This window comes from Brachyistius frenatus, unplaced genomic scaffold, assembly GCF_029030835.1.
Source record: "Brachyistius frenatus isolate BFR_SWC_R1_liver_20210118 unplaced genomic scaffold, ASM2903083v1 Contig_79, whole genome shotgun sequence".
Taxonomy (NCBI): Eukaryota; Metazoa; Chordata; class Actinopteri; family Embiotocidae; genus Brachyistius; species Brachyistius frenatus.
In genome coordinates this window covers 1,843,287-1,856,728 of record NW_027210678.1, presented here as the reverse complement: position 1 = coordinate 1,856,728, position 13,442 = coordinate 1,843,287, and the positions used below count along the sequence as shown (strand labels likewise).

The 13,442-nt window shown below is 43.0% G+C and overlaps 2 protein-coding genes across 2 annotated transcripts in view; one reads left to right on the top strand and one right to left on the bottom strand.

Moving 5' to 3' along the window:
• LOC138626927 (receptor-type tyrosine-protein phosphatase N2-like) overlaps positions 1-13,442 on the top strand; it is a 157,220-nt gene that overhangs the window by 17,356 nt on the left and 126,422 nt on the right. Inside the window, 9 exon segments of the mRNA XM_069708940.1 lie at positions 1,824-1,937; positions 5,319-5,433; positions 5,887-6,022; positions 7,971-8,316; positions 8,711-8,782; positions 8,785-8,969; positions 8,971-9,040; positions 9,543-9,583; positions 10,382-10,755. Of these exon segments, the coding sequence (XP_069565041.1) occupies positions 1,824-1,937; positions 5,319-5,433; positions 5,887-6,022; positions 7,971-8,316; positions 8,711-8,782; positions 8,785-8,969; positions 8,971-9,040; positions 9,543-9,583; positions 10,382-10,755 (1,453 nt within the window).
• LOC138626921 (E3 ubiquitin/ISG15 ligase TRIM25-like) overlaps positions 1-13,442 on the bottom strand; it is a 188,401-nt gene that overhangs the window by 102,987 nt on the left and 71,972 nt on the right. The window lies entirely within an intron of this gene.

Sequence of the window (13,442 nt, the reverse complement as noted above, 5' to 3'; positions counted from 1 at the left end):
CAATGTAACCTATAAATGAACGCGCAAGAAGAAGTGGTATTAGATTTCGTGCCTTCAGGGAGAATTTGAATGATTTCCTATTGACTTCAGCAGCATCTAGTGGCCATGACAGGAACTGCATCTTTAAAAATTCAGACTCGAGTTGCTGGTTGAGGATTCAGTGTCTTGCTCAGAGGCACTTTGGGGAATTGCACAACTTCAATGTAAAACCTAAATAGTCCCATTAAAGAACAGCCGCATGTAGGTCTGGTAAAAATCCAGGCCGCCATGTCAAAATAGCAAAATTTCAATATTGGCCGTCATACCAAGGCTCTAGATTGGTTTAATTAGGAGAGATAATTCACATTGATGTCACGGGAAGACACAAGAATGGAACAAAACAAACATTTCTGTATGTTTTTTACATTTATTCAGCCACAAAAATGGCCACAACCATTTGTAACGTTGAGGAAGTTTATCTAAACTTGCAGCAAAAAAAAAAAATCCAGCTGTCTCTTTTTCCCCCTCTCTCTCTCTGTACATCTCACTCCTCGGTCTAAAACAACCGGATCTGCGGCCGGTGAATCATTTGAGAGTAATTACGGCCGTGCAGACCGGCCGCCGGTCATCCTCCGCTGCCTGTTAAATGGAGCTCGCAGTTTGATTGAGACGAGCTGCAGTGACGCAGGCAGTATTTATAGAAAGGAGGCCCGAAGTGCCACGTTAGAAGTATCGTTATGCAATATGCGCACACACACACACACACACACACACACACACACACACACACACACACACACACACACACACACACACACACACACACACACACACACACACACACACACATTCATACATCCAGATGACAGTGACAGGCACCTTGAAACATTAACCTACAAACACATAAATAAAAGCTCACGCATCAGCAAATTTTCTGCAACTAAAGAACTAAAGAATTAATTTCAGGTAATAACAAGTGCAATTGGTGGTGATGAGAGGCAACACCTCCAAGTCTGAGGCCGTGGTTACCCTGCCGTACAAACGCTGGATTGTTCCCTCCGGTTGTGGGACGGGCAGCCCCAAGTGAAGAATTTGACGAATCTTGGGGTCTTGTCCGTGATTCAGCATGAAACCGGCCGGCACCCGGCCGCCGCTGCAACTACCAAACCTTTTTTTATTTCTGAGTACAGCATCATTTTTTTTTTTACATAGTTTCAATGAACGGCAGCAGCTTGACAAATTGCTGAGCGTTTATTTTTTTCTGGTCAATGAGAGTTAAAAAAATATTATCAACTGAGCTCATCACTTTTCACCAACGAACGAGACGGCAGATTTTTTTCTATGTTCTGAGTAAAACCCAAGAGGAAAGAGTTTCCAGTTTATATCCGTCCTTTGACTCATCTCTCTGGACGCTCTTTCTGCCCACGGCTTCGCTCTCTTGACGCGACCTCCCGCCGGCCGTTCCTCCAGCTCACATCAACAACAACCCAGCGAGTGGCTTTTTAAAAGGAAGTATGACTGAGTGGAAAGTCGCACTTCATGTTCAACACGTGGACTTTGAACAAAATGCCACGGATATAAAGTTATTTGTAAATATTATACTCCCATTCAAGTAATTGCGTTTTTCTACAATTGTTCGACTAAAACTCTCACCTTTCTTATCTTATTTTAACTTACAGTAAAAAAAAAAGCACAAATCATTTACTCCTGACTGAATGAAAATCGAAAGTCAAATGTGAGATTGCGTCAGAGACTGAACACGTACGACTCGTCATATTTTAGCCTTTTACGCGTGAAACTCCGACTCTAAATGCGACTCCGTGTTTCTGTTTGTGTGCCGACAGATGGGATGTTCGGGAGGTGTCACTCTGTTCCGGTGAACGACGTTTACACCTACGACGTCTCGCCGTCTGTGGTGCAACGATTCAGGATGCTGCTGGAGAAGCTGTCCAACAGAGGTACACACACACACACACACACACACACACACACACACACACACACACACACACACACACACACACACACACACACACACACACACACACCACATCATCATCATCATCACACTTCAGTCCAAAACAAGTTAGAAAAAGTGAATACAACAAGACTTCCACACAAAAACAAAACGATATTGTTTTATCGATTTTAGTATTTTTTTAAAGAAATTGCTGATCCGTCGGTGCTGAATGAGGCGACAGGATTTGGCTTTAAGCCCGACTCTCCTGACGTTTATGGGATTTGGGTTTTATAACCTTCCGACTCCTCTCGTGGCGGCCATTTTACATTCTTAGAAAACCTCAGAAACTTCACGAAAAGTTCTGCACCTGTCGTCCGCGGTTACGTATCCCATTTACACGTTTGAACAGAAATAGGCCGCTTCATCACCGTGTTCCCCTCACGACACAAAATGGGCAATCAGTTAGTTTTACACCAGGAAGTAATGAATCCTCAGTGACTTCAGTAGGTGTTAAATATTGTTTTGAATTTGTATTTTGATTTAAAAATAAACTTCATAAAGCCCGTGAGGGAAACGCTGCCGGTTGGTAATAAGCTGCTGTTACCGTGCCGGACCACCAGAGGGAGGCAGACGCCTGCGTAACGTCAGACAGAGCGTTTCATCCACTTTCATCATGCTTTGAACCACAACCTCAAACTACACTTAAACAACAAAAAAAGAGAGTTCACCTTTTTCATGCATGCAGACGAAGACGTCCAAATAAATAAATAAATACCACTTCTCTTTTTCTCACCATCTTTCTTTTGAGCCCTATTTTAGTGTCATTTTCCTTTCTTCCTTCTCCAAAATAAATTACAAAAAGTACATAAAAACTGCTGGTTTAATTCGCTGAGTCGTCGTTCTTATACCGACATGTAGATGTGTATGTGGACGGAAGTGTCGACAAGTGGAAATACGGTCATTCACTCAGTAACGGTGAAGCTCCAGTGAGGCTAGCAGTTTCCCTCTGTTTCCAGTCTTTATGCTAAGCTAAGCTAAAATGCTTAACCATGTTTTGTTTTTTTTGGTCACAATAAAAGCTGTCAAACTGTAAACAGTTTAACTGGATGGTTTCAACCACATCCAAAATCTAAAAACAAATAAAAAAAAGCATGAATGCTTTATAAATAACTTAAACAATGAATGCATCATCATCAAAGTAGTAAACTTGATTAACTCATCCAATTGTTTTGACCTTATCTTTGCTATAAATTTAGTGAATAAGATCTTATTACCGATACGAGTGATGAACAAACTATAAAAAAAACCCCCAAAAAACAACGACTCCGGTTGTGATGAAGCAGAATAATATTTATTTTGGCATCCAGTGTCGGTTTCCTCTCTTTAATGGCTTTACCTTTTTCAGACCGCCGCTGCTGCGATTATGTTCAACGCTCCTTCATCCGCCCCCACACACACACACACACACACACACACACACACACACACACACACACACACACACACACACACACACACACACACACACACACACACACACACACACACGTACTCTGGACTCCCACTTTAACTGCAGATGTGAAGCCATTTGAAAAATAAAGCCTCTTCTCTGAGGTCACAGCTGCTGTTAGCCTGCAGCTAACGGCGGCTCTTCTTCACTTCGCACACGAAATCGACAAAACAACAAGTTGAACTCCGTGTTCCACCTTTCAAAAGGTCTTCACAGCAGCAAACTATTGAATTTAACATCATCGAGTGTTTGTTTGACTCTTTGTTTACTGCGGCGCTGCGACAGAAGGTCGAGGAGGTGAATGGAAATTCACTCGAGGTGCTAAAAAAAAACGGTTTCGCTTCGTAGTGTCTCAGAAACACAGTCGTGGTTTCTTTTCTTTTTTCTTTTTTTTTTTTTTTTAAAGGTGTGGACCTTTATTTACAAAAATATGTAACATTTCCAAGGTTGAAAATAATATTTTTCAGGTCTGAGTTTATGTGGTTTTGTGCTAATTAAGAAATAAACCAACAATCCAAAATGAAGTCAAACAAAAATGCACAAATATCACGTTGGTTTGTTCTGGATGACTCAAATGTTTCACAATAAAAGCCTTGTTAAGACATAAAAGAGTTTCCTTCTACTGAAACACTAAAGGGGCTTTTAATCTGAAACCAATACAGGAAGTGTTTGTTTTCGTACGTGATGCCGTAACTTCTAACGGAGCAAACGGTAGAGGATCAAAACTGAGGATTGAAATGTTTACACGACAACTTTTGACCGTTTATTTTGATCAGCTCTCTTCCGGGACATAAACTTCGTGGAACCGCTGTTATTGCTGCGGATAAATTATGAATATAAAGTGCATCATCATCATCATCATCATCATCATCATCATCATTACGTCAACGAGTCACATTATTGACGCTAAAATGTTATTAATCATATAAAAGAAATCCAACGGTTCTGTTCTCTGTTTTCTTTCCCGGCTGACTTCGACTTCATCAGTGATGCGTTTCATCTTTCAGGATTTTTCTCTCGGTGGCTTTAATCAACAAACACTTCATCTCCAACCTTTTACAGCCGTGTTTTTATTTCTGTATCGTCTCCACTCGTCTTTCACGTTTTTTTTGTTGTTGTTTTTTTTAAGTGTGTGTGTTGCATCACATCTGGATCCGCGGCCCGCGGTTCCTCCGATCTTTCGGCGACGTCATCGCTCATCGGCTCGTGTCGTGCTTCGCGGCGGCGGCCATATTTTTCCGGTAACGTTTGGTTCCGCCGCCCGCTGCTCTGTTCGCGTGCCTGTTCGCGTGCCGGGAAGTTTATGTGTTCGGATGCATGTTGAGCATAAGAAACAGACGGAGATGCCCGAGCAGATCATCAAGCTCGTCCTTTTGTACACTTGCTGAAATGCACCAGAGATTGTTTTCTTGTTGTTGTTGTTGTTTTTGTTTCCTTCGTCACTGATGCTCATCTCGCACAGAGAAGGTCCTGCTGACAACCAGGTCACAGAAATATTACGTAGAAGAAGAGACGCGAAGGGCTCATCAGCTCGTCCTCTGGAGCCAATAGATTTGACTTAGTCACCAATGTAGTATGAATTATTTAGTAAACAGCAAATACAGACAGTTGATGCATGAAGGAAAACATCAATAAACTTTAAAAAAAAAATTAAAAAATGGGGCGCTTTTTCTGCTGAGTCACTGAAACAGTCGGCCGCCGCCTCATCTCCTCCGCTAACGAGTGACTTCATGAGTTTAGAAAACAAATTCTGCACGCTCAGCGATTCCTCATCCAGAGACAAACACGTGGATTTAGACACGCTTTAAAGTGTCTCTGTGTGTGTGTGTGTGTGTGTGTGTGTGTGTGTGTGTGTGTGTGTGTGTGTAGGTTTGACCTGGGACGATGACACCACCCAGCAGGTTCTGTCCAAGGAGCTGTCCAAGCTGAGGAGGATCCCCTTCAGCCGGCAGCAGAGCGGACCGGTCCGCAACACGGACATCAGGTCAGAGCTTCACCCGGGTGGATCTGACTCGATCTGATCAGAAAACCCAAGGACACTAAGCCCCGCCCATCTGTAGTGGACAATCAGCAGACACACCTCCAAAAAAAGGCAGTTTTTTGAGGCCTAATATCTAATGAATGAGGGATTATTTTCAGATGGACCTCCAGAAAACTAATAAGAAGGAGTGACTTTAGCTAACAACACCGAGATAACTGATGGACACATTTTATTCACTTTGGATTTGATGAGAGAAGTTGAATGGGAGTCTATGGAGCCGGAGGCTTTTTGGAGCCGACCTCTAGTGGCACTCGCTGGTATTGCAGCTGAAGACACTTCTGGATCAGAACCATTTTTCGTGTTGGCTGTCCGTGTGGCTCTGAAATACTAATGCTTGTAGTATTATGCACTTCATTTAATCTCTTCATCTCTTTTTCCTGCTGCGCTCTCCTGCAGACCGCCAGCTGAAGCGATGGACCCGGCGGACCAGCGGGTGAAGCCCGTGGAGGTGGAGCTCAGCAGGAACCTGCAGACGTACCTGCAACGTCTCGGCCTCCTTCCCAAGACGTCCAGTCTGAGCGCGCCCGGCAAGGTCTGCCAGGATTTAAACAAATGTTTTCTTGTGCTTTTATTTTGATATTTTGTTGTTTAATATTATTCCTGAAAAAATGCCTTCAACAGCATTGGATTCTTCCCACAGACACTTTTTTTTTCTCCCCTCACAGTTTGCAGCTCCATATTTAAAAAAAAAAAATCTAGTTTGCTGTCATTTTATTTTGGTAAATTGCACAAAATCAGACGGTCCAAAACTGATAAAAAAAAAACAAGATGAACGTCTCTGAACTTCAGCTGCCGTCGCTCCGTCTCACGTCGGAGAAAAGGAAGACCGGTTGGGACGTTCGTTTTCACGCCCAACGTCTTGCATGTCACACACACACACACACACACACACACACACACACACACACACACACACACACACACACACACACACACACACACACACACACACACACACACACACACACACACACACACACACACACACACACACACCTTCACCGCGGGGAGCCCGGTGTCCTCCCTCGTCCTCGCCTCGCTCTTAAACTGATGGCTTCTTCCAGCTTTGACCGTTACGAGCGGGAAGAATACCAGCCGGGAGTTCAGGAGTTCAGCGCTCTGATTGATAACGTCACCGCGGAGGCCGTTTTCCTCCCGCTGCGGGATTGTACCGACGGGGGAGGGGGCGGGCCTTTTTCTCTCCGGGTTCACCTGTTTGGTGGACGCCGGCGGCGGCGGTGGGAGGTGGTGGGTGGAGGTGGGGGGGGTGTCACTGACGGCTGGTGTAAAACTGTGTGATGTGCAGGAGAAACAAAGATACCAGCAGCGTCGTCCACACATCATAAAAAGAAAAGTATGACGAGCGTCCGTATTGTTATGATAATTTTACCGTTGCTCGGGCTCGTCGCCGTCTCTGCGCTCCGAGGTGGGCGTTAATGGAGCCGGCGGGGACAATTTGCTTTTGTTGCAGCTGATGGGTCCGTTAATATGATTGCATAAATGGATTATTAACTTGTTTTCCCCCCAAAAAATGACTTTTTGTTTTTTTCATGCCAATAATGGTTTTATTCCATGAAGTCCTTTTTTATATTAAAGTAAAATGTTTACTTCAGGGACACTTTGCTTTATACAAAAATTTACAGATGAGTTTTATTGTGTTTTAAACTCAAACTTTCAAGTATGTAAAGTATAACAAAGCATTTAAATCCTATTAAAGACTAAATATGAGTTTGATTAATAACAAAAACACAAATAGTATTTTTTGGGGGGAAGAATGTTCTTCTATTTATATGTTTTCACGTTAAACCGGTTATAACATGAAGGTTGAGTTGGATGGACAGTTGAAATCACTACAGAAAGATACCAGGATGCCCGTGACTCCAGTGACATCATCGTTTTGCGTTCCCGTTGCACACGTTATTTCTCAGGAAACTCTTCAAATATTTAAACAACGGCAAACGCCTTTTCCACAAAAAACATTCTGATTTTTTGTTCTTACAGCTGCAGCAGTTTCCTGAAATAGTGATTTTATATTTAATACTATGATGAAGAAATATTATTCAGAACTTCAGAATTTACCCAATAAACAAACTACAAGTAAAAAGTTCCCCAAAAAGTACCCGTAATGAATTAGTTCATAACCATAATACATATTTATATATTTTTTAAGAGTTTATTTCTCAATTGAAGCATCTCACCAACAACCAACAAATAAATCACTTTTTGTGTTTCCTGCTCATCTGAGTTTTTGGTGCCGTCCCCCCCAAACAAATCTTGCTTTTGCAAAAAATGTTGAGCTTTAACCTTCGCAGCTTTTTTTGAATTTGCATCATAATGTTTTAAAAACAGAACAAAGGACCAAAAGGGGAATCGATAAAACTCGGTTCACGTCAGAAGACTTCAGCTTTAGCTGCACTTCGTGTTTTCATATTCTCCATCTTCGTGTTTTCATATTCTCCATCTTCGCTCGTGTCTTCCAGAGTGAGCGTTTCCAGCCGGGCGTCCCGGCGGACGTCCTCCGCTCCAAGACCCCGGCGGCGGCTCAGAAGTCGTCTCTCCCGTCCTTCCAGCCGAGACCTCCGTCCGGCCGGCTCCTCGCCACGCAGGCGGAGGGCGAGCTCCTCCTGGCCGCCCTGAGGCGCTACCTGGCCGGGCGTCTGTCGCCGCCCAGCGGGGGGGAGCAGCAGCAGGACGTCTCCTCGCTGCGCCTCCGACCTTTCTACGGTAACGGGCTGGAAACCAGCGGCCTGGTGAAGGAGACCTCCGACTCCAGACCCGGGAAGACGGGAAGAACGTCGGCGAAGGACCCGCTGTCGTCCGTGGACGGTACGTCGCCGCTACGCTCTCATCCAAAGTTTTTTTTTTTCCACCTTCCGTCAATAATCGGCTACGTCACGAGAATATAAAAGTTAACGAGCACGAGAAACAGGAACCTGAACGTCACATTAATTCATCGTTTCATCGAGTGCGTCAAAATGACACGATGAAAAACTAAAAGGAAAAAAAAGAGATGGTAAAACCCAGAGGAGGCTTCGGTCAAACGAGCCTTAAATTCACTAATCAGCTGCTTTATAACGGCCAAAAAAAAAAATGGAGATTTAAATAAATAAAAGCAGAGCAGGCAGAGAAATGATGTGATCCGATGTCTCCGGGACCGATGAGACGCCAAACGGAAACAGACTCCTTTAACACGTCTCCTGGTGTTTTTGTTGTTGTTGTTGTTGTTTTCGTCCTCCAGAAAGGTTCATTGAGAAAGTTTTGAAGAACGTCGGCCGGCAGCACGTGAACGTGGAAACCTGACGCCGCAGGACCTGGACAAGCTGTCCCGCCTGATCGCAGACGCCCTGCAGATGGTGGACCGGGACCGGGGCCCGGCTCGGGTCAGAGGACCCGGACCCAGAGACCTGGAGGGAGAGCTCAGCGACGGAGAGCCGGAAGAAGACGAGGAGGAGGAGGAGGAGGAGGAGGAGGAGGAGGAGAAAGCTGCCGGAGAACGTTCCCACTCTGAAACCACAGGAGAGCACTTCCACGGCGCCGCCGGCACTTCAGGGTAATTTTACAGTGATTCATTTAATGTTTTTTTTTTTACATAATTAAAGTATCAAACTAACCGTGAAATAACAGGCAACATACATAATTGTGTCAGGTGGATTAAATAAATAAAAGTAAAAAAAAAAAAAAAAGGAGCTCTCAAGTAGCCGCAAGAGTGCAACTTAAAAATCAATGTGGAAATAAATAAGCGTCCGTGCAGCGTAAACACAGTTAACGTCCACCGAGGCCGCTCACGCTAAAAATGTTGACACGACGACGACGACAAAGTGCTCAACGAACGACGAAATAATGAAGCATATCGCAAAGAAAGAAAAAAGAAACGGCGACTCGGCTTGTTCAGCATCCGGCAGAAATGTTGCTCGTGTAAGTTTTTTTTTCAGCATCAGTGGAAAAAAAAACTGAATAAAGAACGAATGAATTTCTGATTAAAAAAGACTTTCAGCCCGGTCGGCTTTTTTGTTTTTTTGTTTTTTACACGTTTCCTGTCTTTCTCTCCTCAGAGCGCCACACGGAGACGGAGGAACGTCGTGTGAAGGACGAGGTACGAAGAGAAAAACTTTAAATGTCAGAGCGAAGGCTGAAACCGTGAGCGGTTGTGTAATATCTAATAATATTTGTAATATCCTGCATGAGGAAGGTGGCGGACTTTTTCAGGAACTCTGTATTCATGAGAGTTTAACACAAAGAAAAGAAAATCTGTTTTACATCCCAAAGTTTTCAGACTTTTATACAGACAATATATTTTTGTTGTTCTGTTGGACTAAATCGTGTATTATAATCATAATTTTTAATTTTTTTAATTTTTTTTATCAACATTTAATTGTTATTACAGCAACTAATACTATTAATATACAGTAGCTACTTTAAAATAATTTGTTTTACACTACTGAAGATTACACCCACGTTTAATTGGTGAACATGTGTTTCCTTTTATTTAGATTATATTAGCATTAAAATGTTCCTTCATTCAGGAGACTGAAATCAATCGAGCTTCAAAAAAAGAAATGAGCTACGTGGACATGGAGGTGTTTTAGGTGCTTTTAGCTTTTTTTGGTTGGTCAGACATCTGTTTTAGATGCAGTAGTTAAGATATTCATCAGTATTTGTATTTTATTTTAATCTTTTTTTTGTTTAATTATCTTTAAACATATAGATACAGCTGGAAAAATGGAAAAACAGCTGGAAAAGTTCTGAATATGATTCTATTAGTTGCTGAAAAAAACACATTTAGTGAATGTTTATAGTGGTTTTAAAAGCTTTTTTGAGAGTTTAAAGTTTGTTTAAAAGTTTTATATTTTTTTGGGACCCTGATATTTCTCTGGCTCTGTTTTGTTTTCAGGCTGACGGTGGCAGCCTCTTCACCAAACTCCTCGCCTATCTCGACAAAACCCCCTTCGCCGGCCCGCCGGCCGCGAGAACCCGCTACGACATCGCCGTGGAGACGCCCGGAGGCCCGCCGGTGGGCCTGGAGAACGTCCAGAGTCGGACCAGCGTGGCGGGAGTGACGGTGCGGAAGAAGGACGCCACCCAGTCGCTGGAGGAGGTGTCGGAGGTGGAGGGCTGGGTCAAGGAGGCGGTGCCGCCTCCGGCCGCGCTCGTGTACGACGAGCCGCACAAGAAGACGATGCACGTTCCCGAGCTGCAGCTGGACGTGAAAGCCGGCGGGGAGAAGGCGGACGAGAACGTCTTCGGTTACGTCATCACCGACACGGAGTGAGTACGAAGTCGCCGACGTGCACGAAACACGGAGGGAATAAAAGCTCGAGTGATATTTGAGAGTTAAAGGTTTCAACAAATCTTAACGATCATCGAGCCGTCGTCACTGTGACGAAAGCAGGAAGTGTGTTTTCTCCTCCATAAAAGATACAAATCACCGATTTCGTTTCTGATCATCGTCGTCCTCAAAAGCTCTTTTCAGTCAGTCGGCGTCGTCCAGTCGTATCGCCAAAGCAAAAAAAAAAACCACGTTTTTTTATTTTTTATTTTGGGGTAAAACCTGCAGCAGCTCTTACTTCGACACCAACTCTTGACAGCAACCTTTACATCAAGGTACAACCCTTCGTAGCTTCGTGTTACCGAGAGGCTTCGGCGAGCAGCTGGAAGGTTTAAGATGTCCTCACGTCAGAGTCTTCGGTGTACTCAGCACATTGCTTCAACGGTGGCTCTTCAAAGTGTCTCTTGACATTTCTGGGAGATTTGCTGAACTTCAAAAAGTACACCAAAGTTGTCCTTGACAGTTCACATTGTGTCAAATCTTCCTCTCAGCAGAGAGTGAAGTGCAGCGTCACCCACAACAAGGGAAAAATAAAATGCCACTTTCACAATGCACCAAAAAAAAATTAAAAAAAATCTCCTCAAAGAACGGAAAAAAAACAGCTTCTGCTGAATGTACAAATCTTTCCTGTGTTGCTTGTACAGTCACAAAACCTACAATCTGACTGCAGCGAAGCTGACATGCAGATTTTGTATTACCCGGTCTGACCCTAATAACAATAAACTGTACAAGATGATAAAACTGTAGGTTGTGGAGAGTCTGAGTCACGAAGGTTGTCTCTAGTTTCTATGATAACATCTCGGATTTGTGTACCAGACCGCCGCCGTCCTCCACGTTACGCCGTGACGGACAGTCGGGTCAACAAGTCTCAGCGTTTTCTTTAGCTCAAGAAGAGAAACTACTTCTCTCGCCCGCAGCACAAAAAGACAATCCAGCAAGGGAATAACACAAAGACAACAACAGCAGTCAATACAATAGATAAATCACTGTACACGAATGTATTAATAAAAGTCATTTCTAAATGTTGCAGGGAAAATGCAAAGACGCTAACATACCTACCGCGTTTATTTTAATTTGTTTAGTTTAAAATGCAGCAAGAGCTTCTAAATGACGGAAATCGCTAACGTCGTAGTTCAAAGTACATAATGTCCACCAGTGTTTTAAGTTTTAGGCACTAAACACACAAAAATTAATGGTTTGAACCTCAGACTGTTTATAAAAGTGTTTGTAGCTTCCAGGTCTAAAAAATGAGGCCGATGCGGAAAGTGCATCTAAGCTGCAATACCAGCGAGTGCCACTAGAGGTCGGCTCCAAAAAGCCTCCGGCTCCATCGACTCCCATTCAACTTCTCTCATCAAATACAAAGTCAATACATTTTTTCCAGCGGTTATCTCGGTGTCGTTAGCTAAAGTAGCTCCTTCTTATTCGGCTCAGCAATCAGAGCAGAGTTTCAGCCACATTTTGCAAAATCAAAGAGGAGGAGGAGGAAGAGGAGGAGGAAGAAGAGGAGGAGGAAGAGGACAGGGTGATGTATCACAGCTGGAGGAAAACACCTGCTGCACAACACGTGTTTTTGTTTTTTTTCCGCCACCTTGAAACCTTCAACCTATAAATGCCTCGTCTCCCACACAGCTGACTCACATCATCGCCATGGAAACCTCTAAACCTCTAATGTGCTTCCAAACTGCTAAAATGGCATTCGGTCTTTAATTGATTGCACTCCTTAATTAGCTTAAATGAGGCCGATTAATTGGGCGGGAAAAAATGTTATATAATATGATTTCCTGAATAATAACGATTCCTAATTGCAAATTTAAAAAAAAATATATTTATCCACAATCCTCCTGAAACATTTAGTTTTACGCCGGGAGTTATTTTCACAGGTTTCCACCTTCCTGTTGATAAAAGTCTGTTAAAGAATAATAAAAATTAAACCTTTAGAAACCAACATTTTGAAAAGTGAGTATTTCTTTAAAACTTTTACTTCACGAGTCTTTAAAATAATCGTAAATTACTGCTCGTTGCCTCGTTCTTCATTTTACGCCGTTGATGTGAAATGAGTCGAGTCTAGATACGTCCTCTAAAAACTATATTCCATGTTTTGCTATGTAATAGTTTAGAAACCCCGACCAGCTGGTGACACAATAGAGGAAAAGTCAGGATCACCAAACCTAACTTTGTTGATCAGCTAATTTGTACTGCGTAATCAATAACGTGACATTTTGAGGCTACGGGTAACAACAGGAAAACTTTAAAGATTTTAACACCTGGAAAAGTCTGTTAGGCAAAATTACTAACAGAGAAAAAGACAAATCTTCACACTTTCTCGACCCTCAAGGATGAAAACAGCTGCTAATTTCCATAATTAAATGAGTTTTTTCCGATTTGCTAAAAAATCTCGTTCCTCGCTGCCTTCGCCGTCATCGGTCATCCATCTGGTGTTGTAATAGTTAATAATTAACTGATAAAACAAAGTCACCAAATGATTTACATTGTAAAACCTGGAATAAAATCTTTTAAGGACTGAAGCGATTTAAAAGACAAAAAAAAAAACCCAAAAAGCGTTGGGATTTCGTGCAACCTGCAGGCGTCCGGAGACTGTTTGAATTCATCGGAGGAGGCGGAG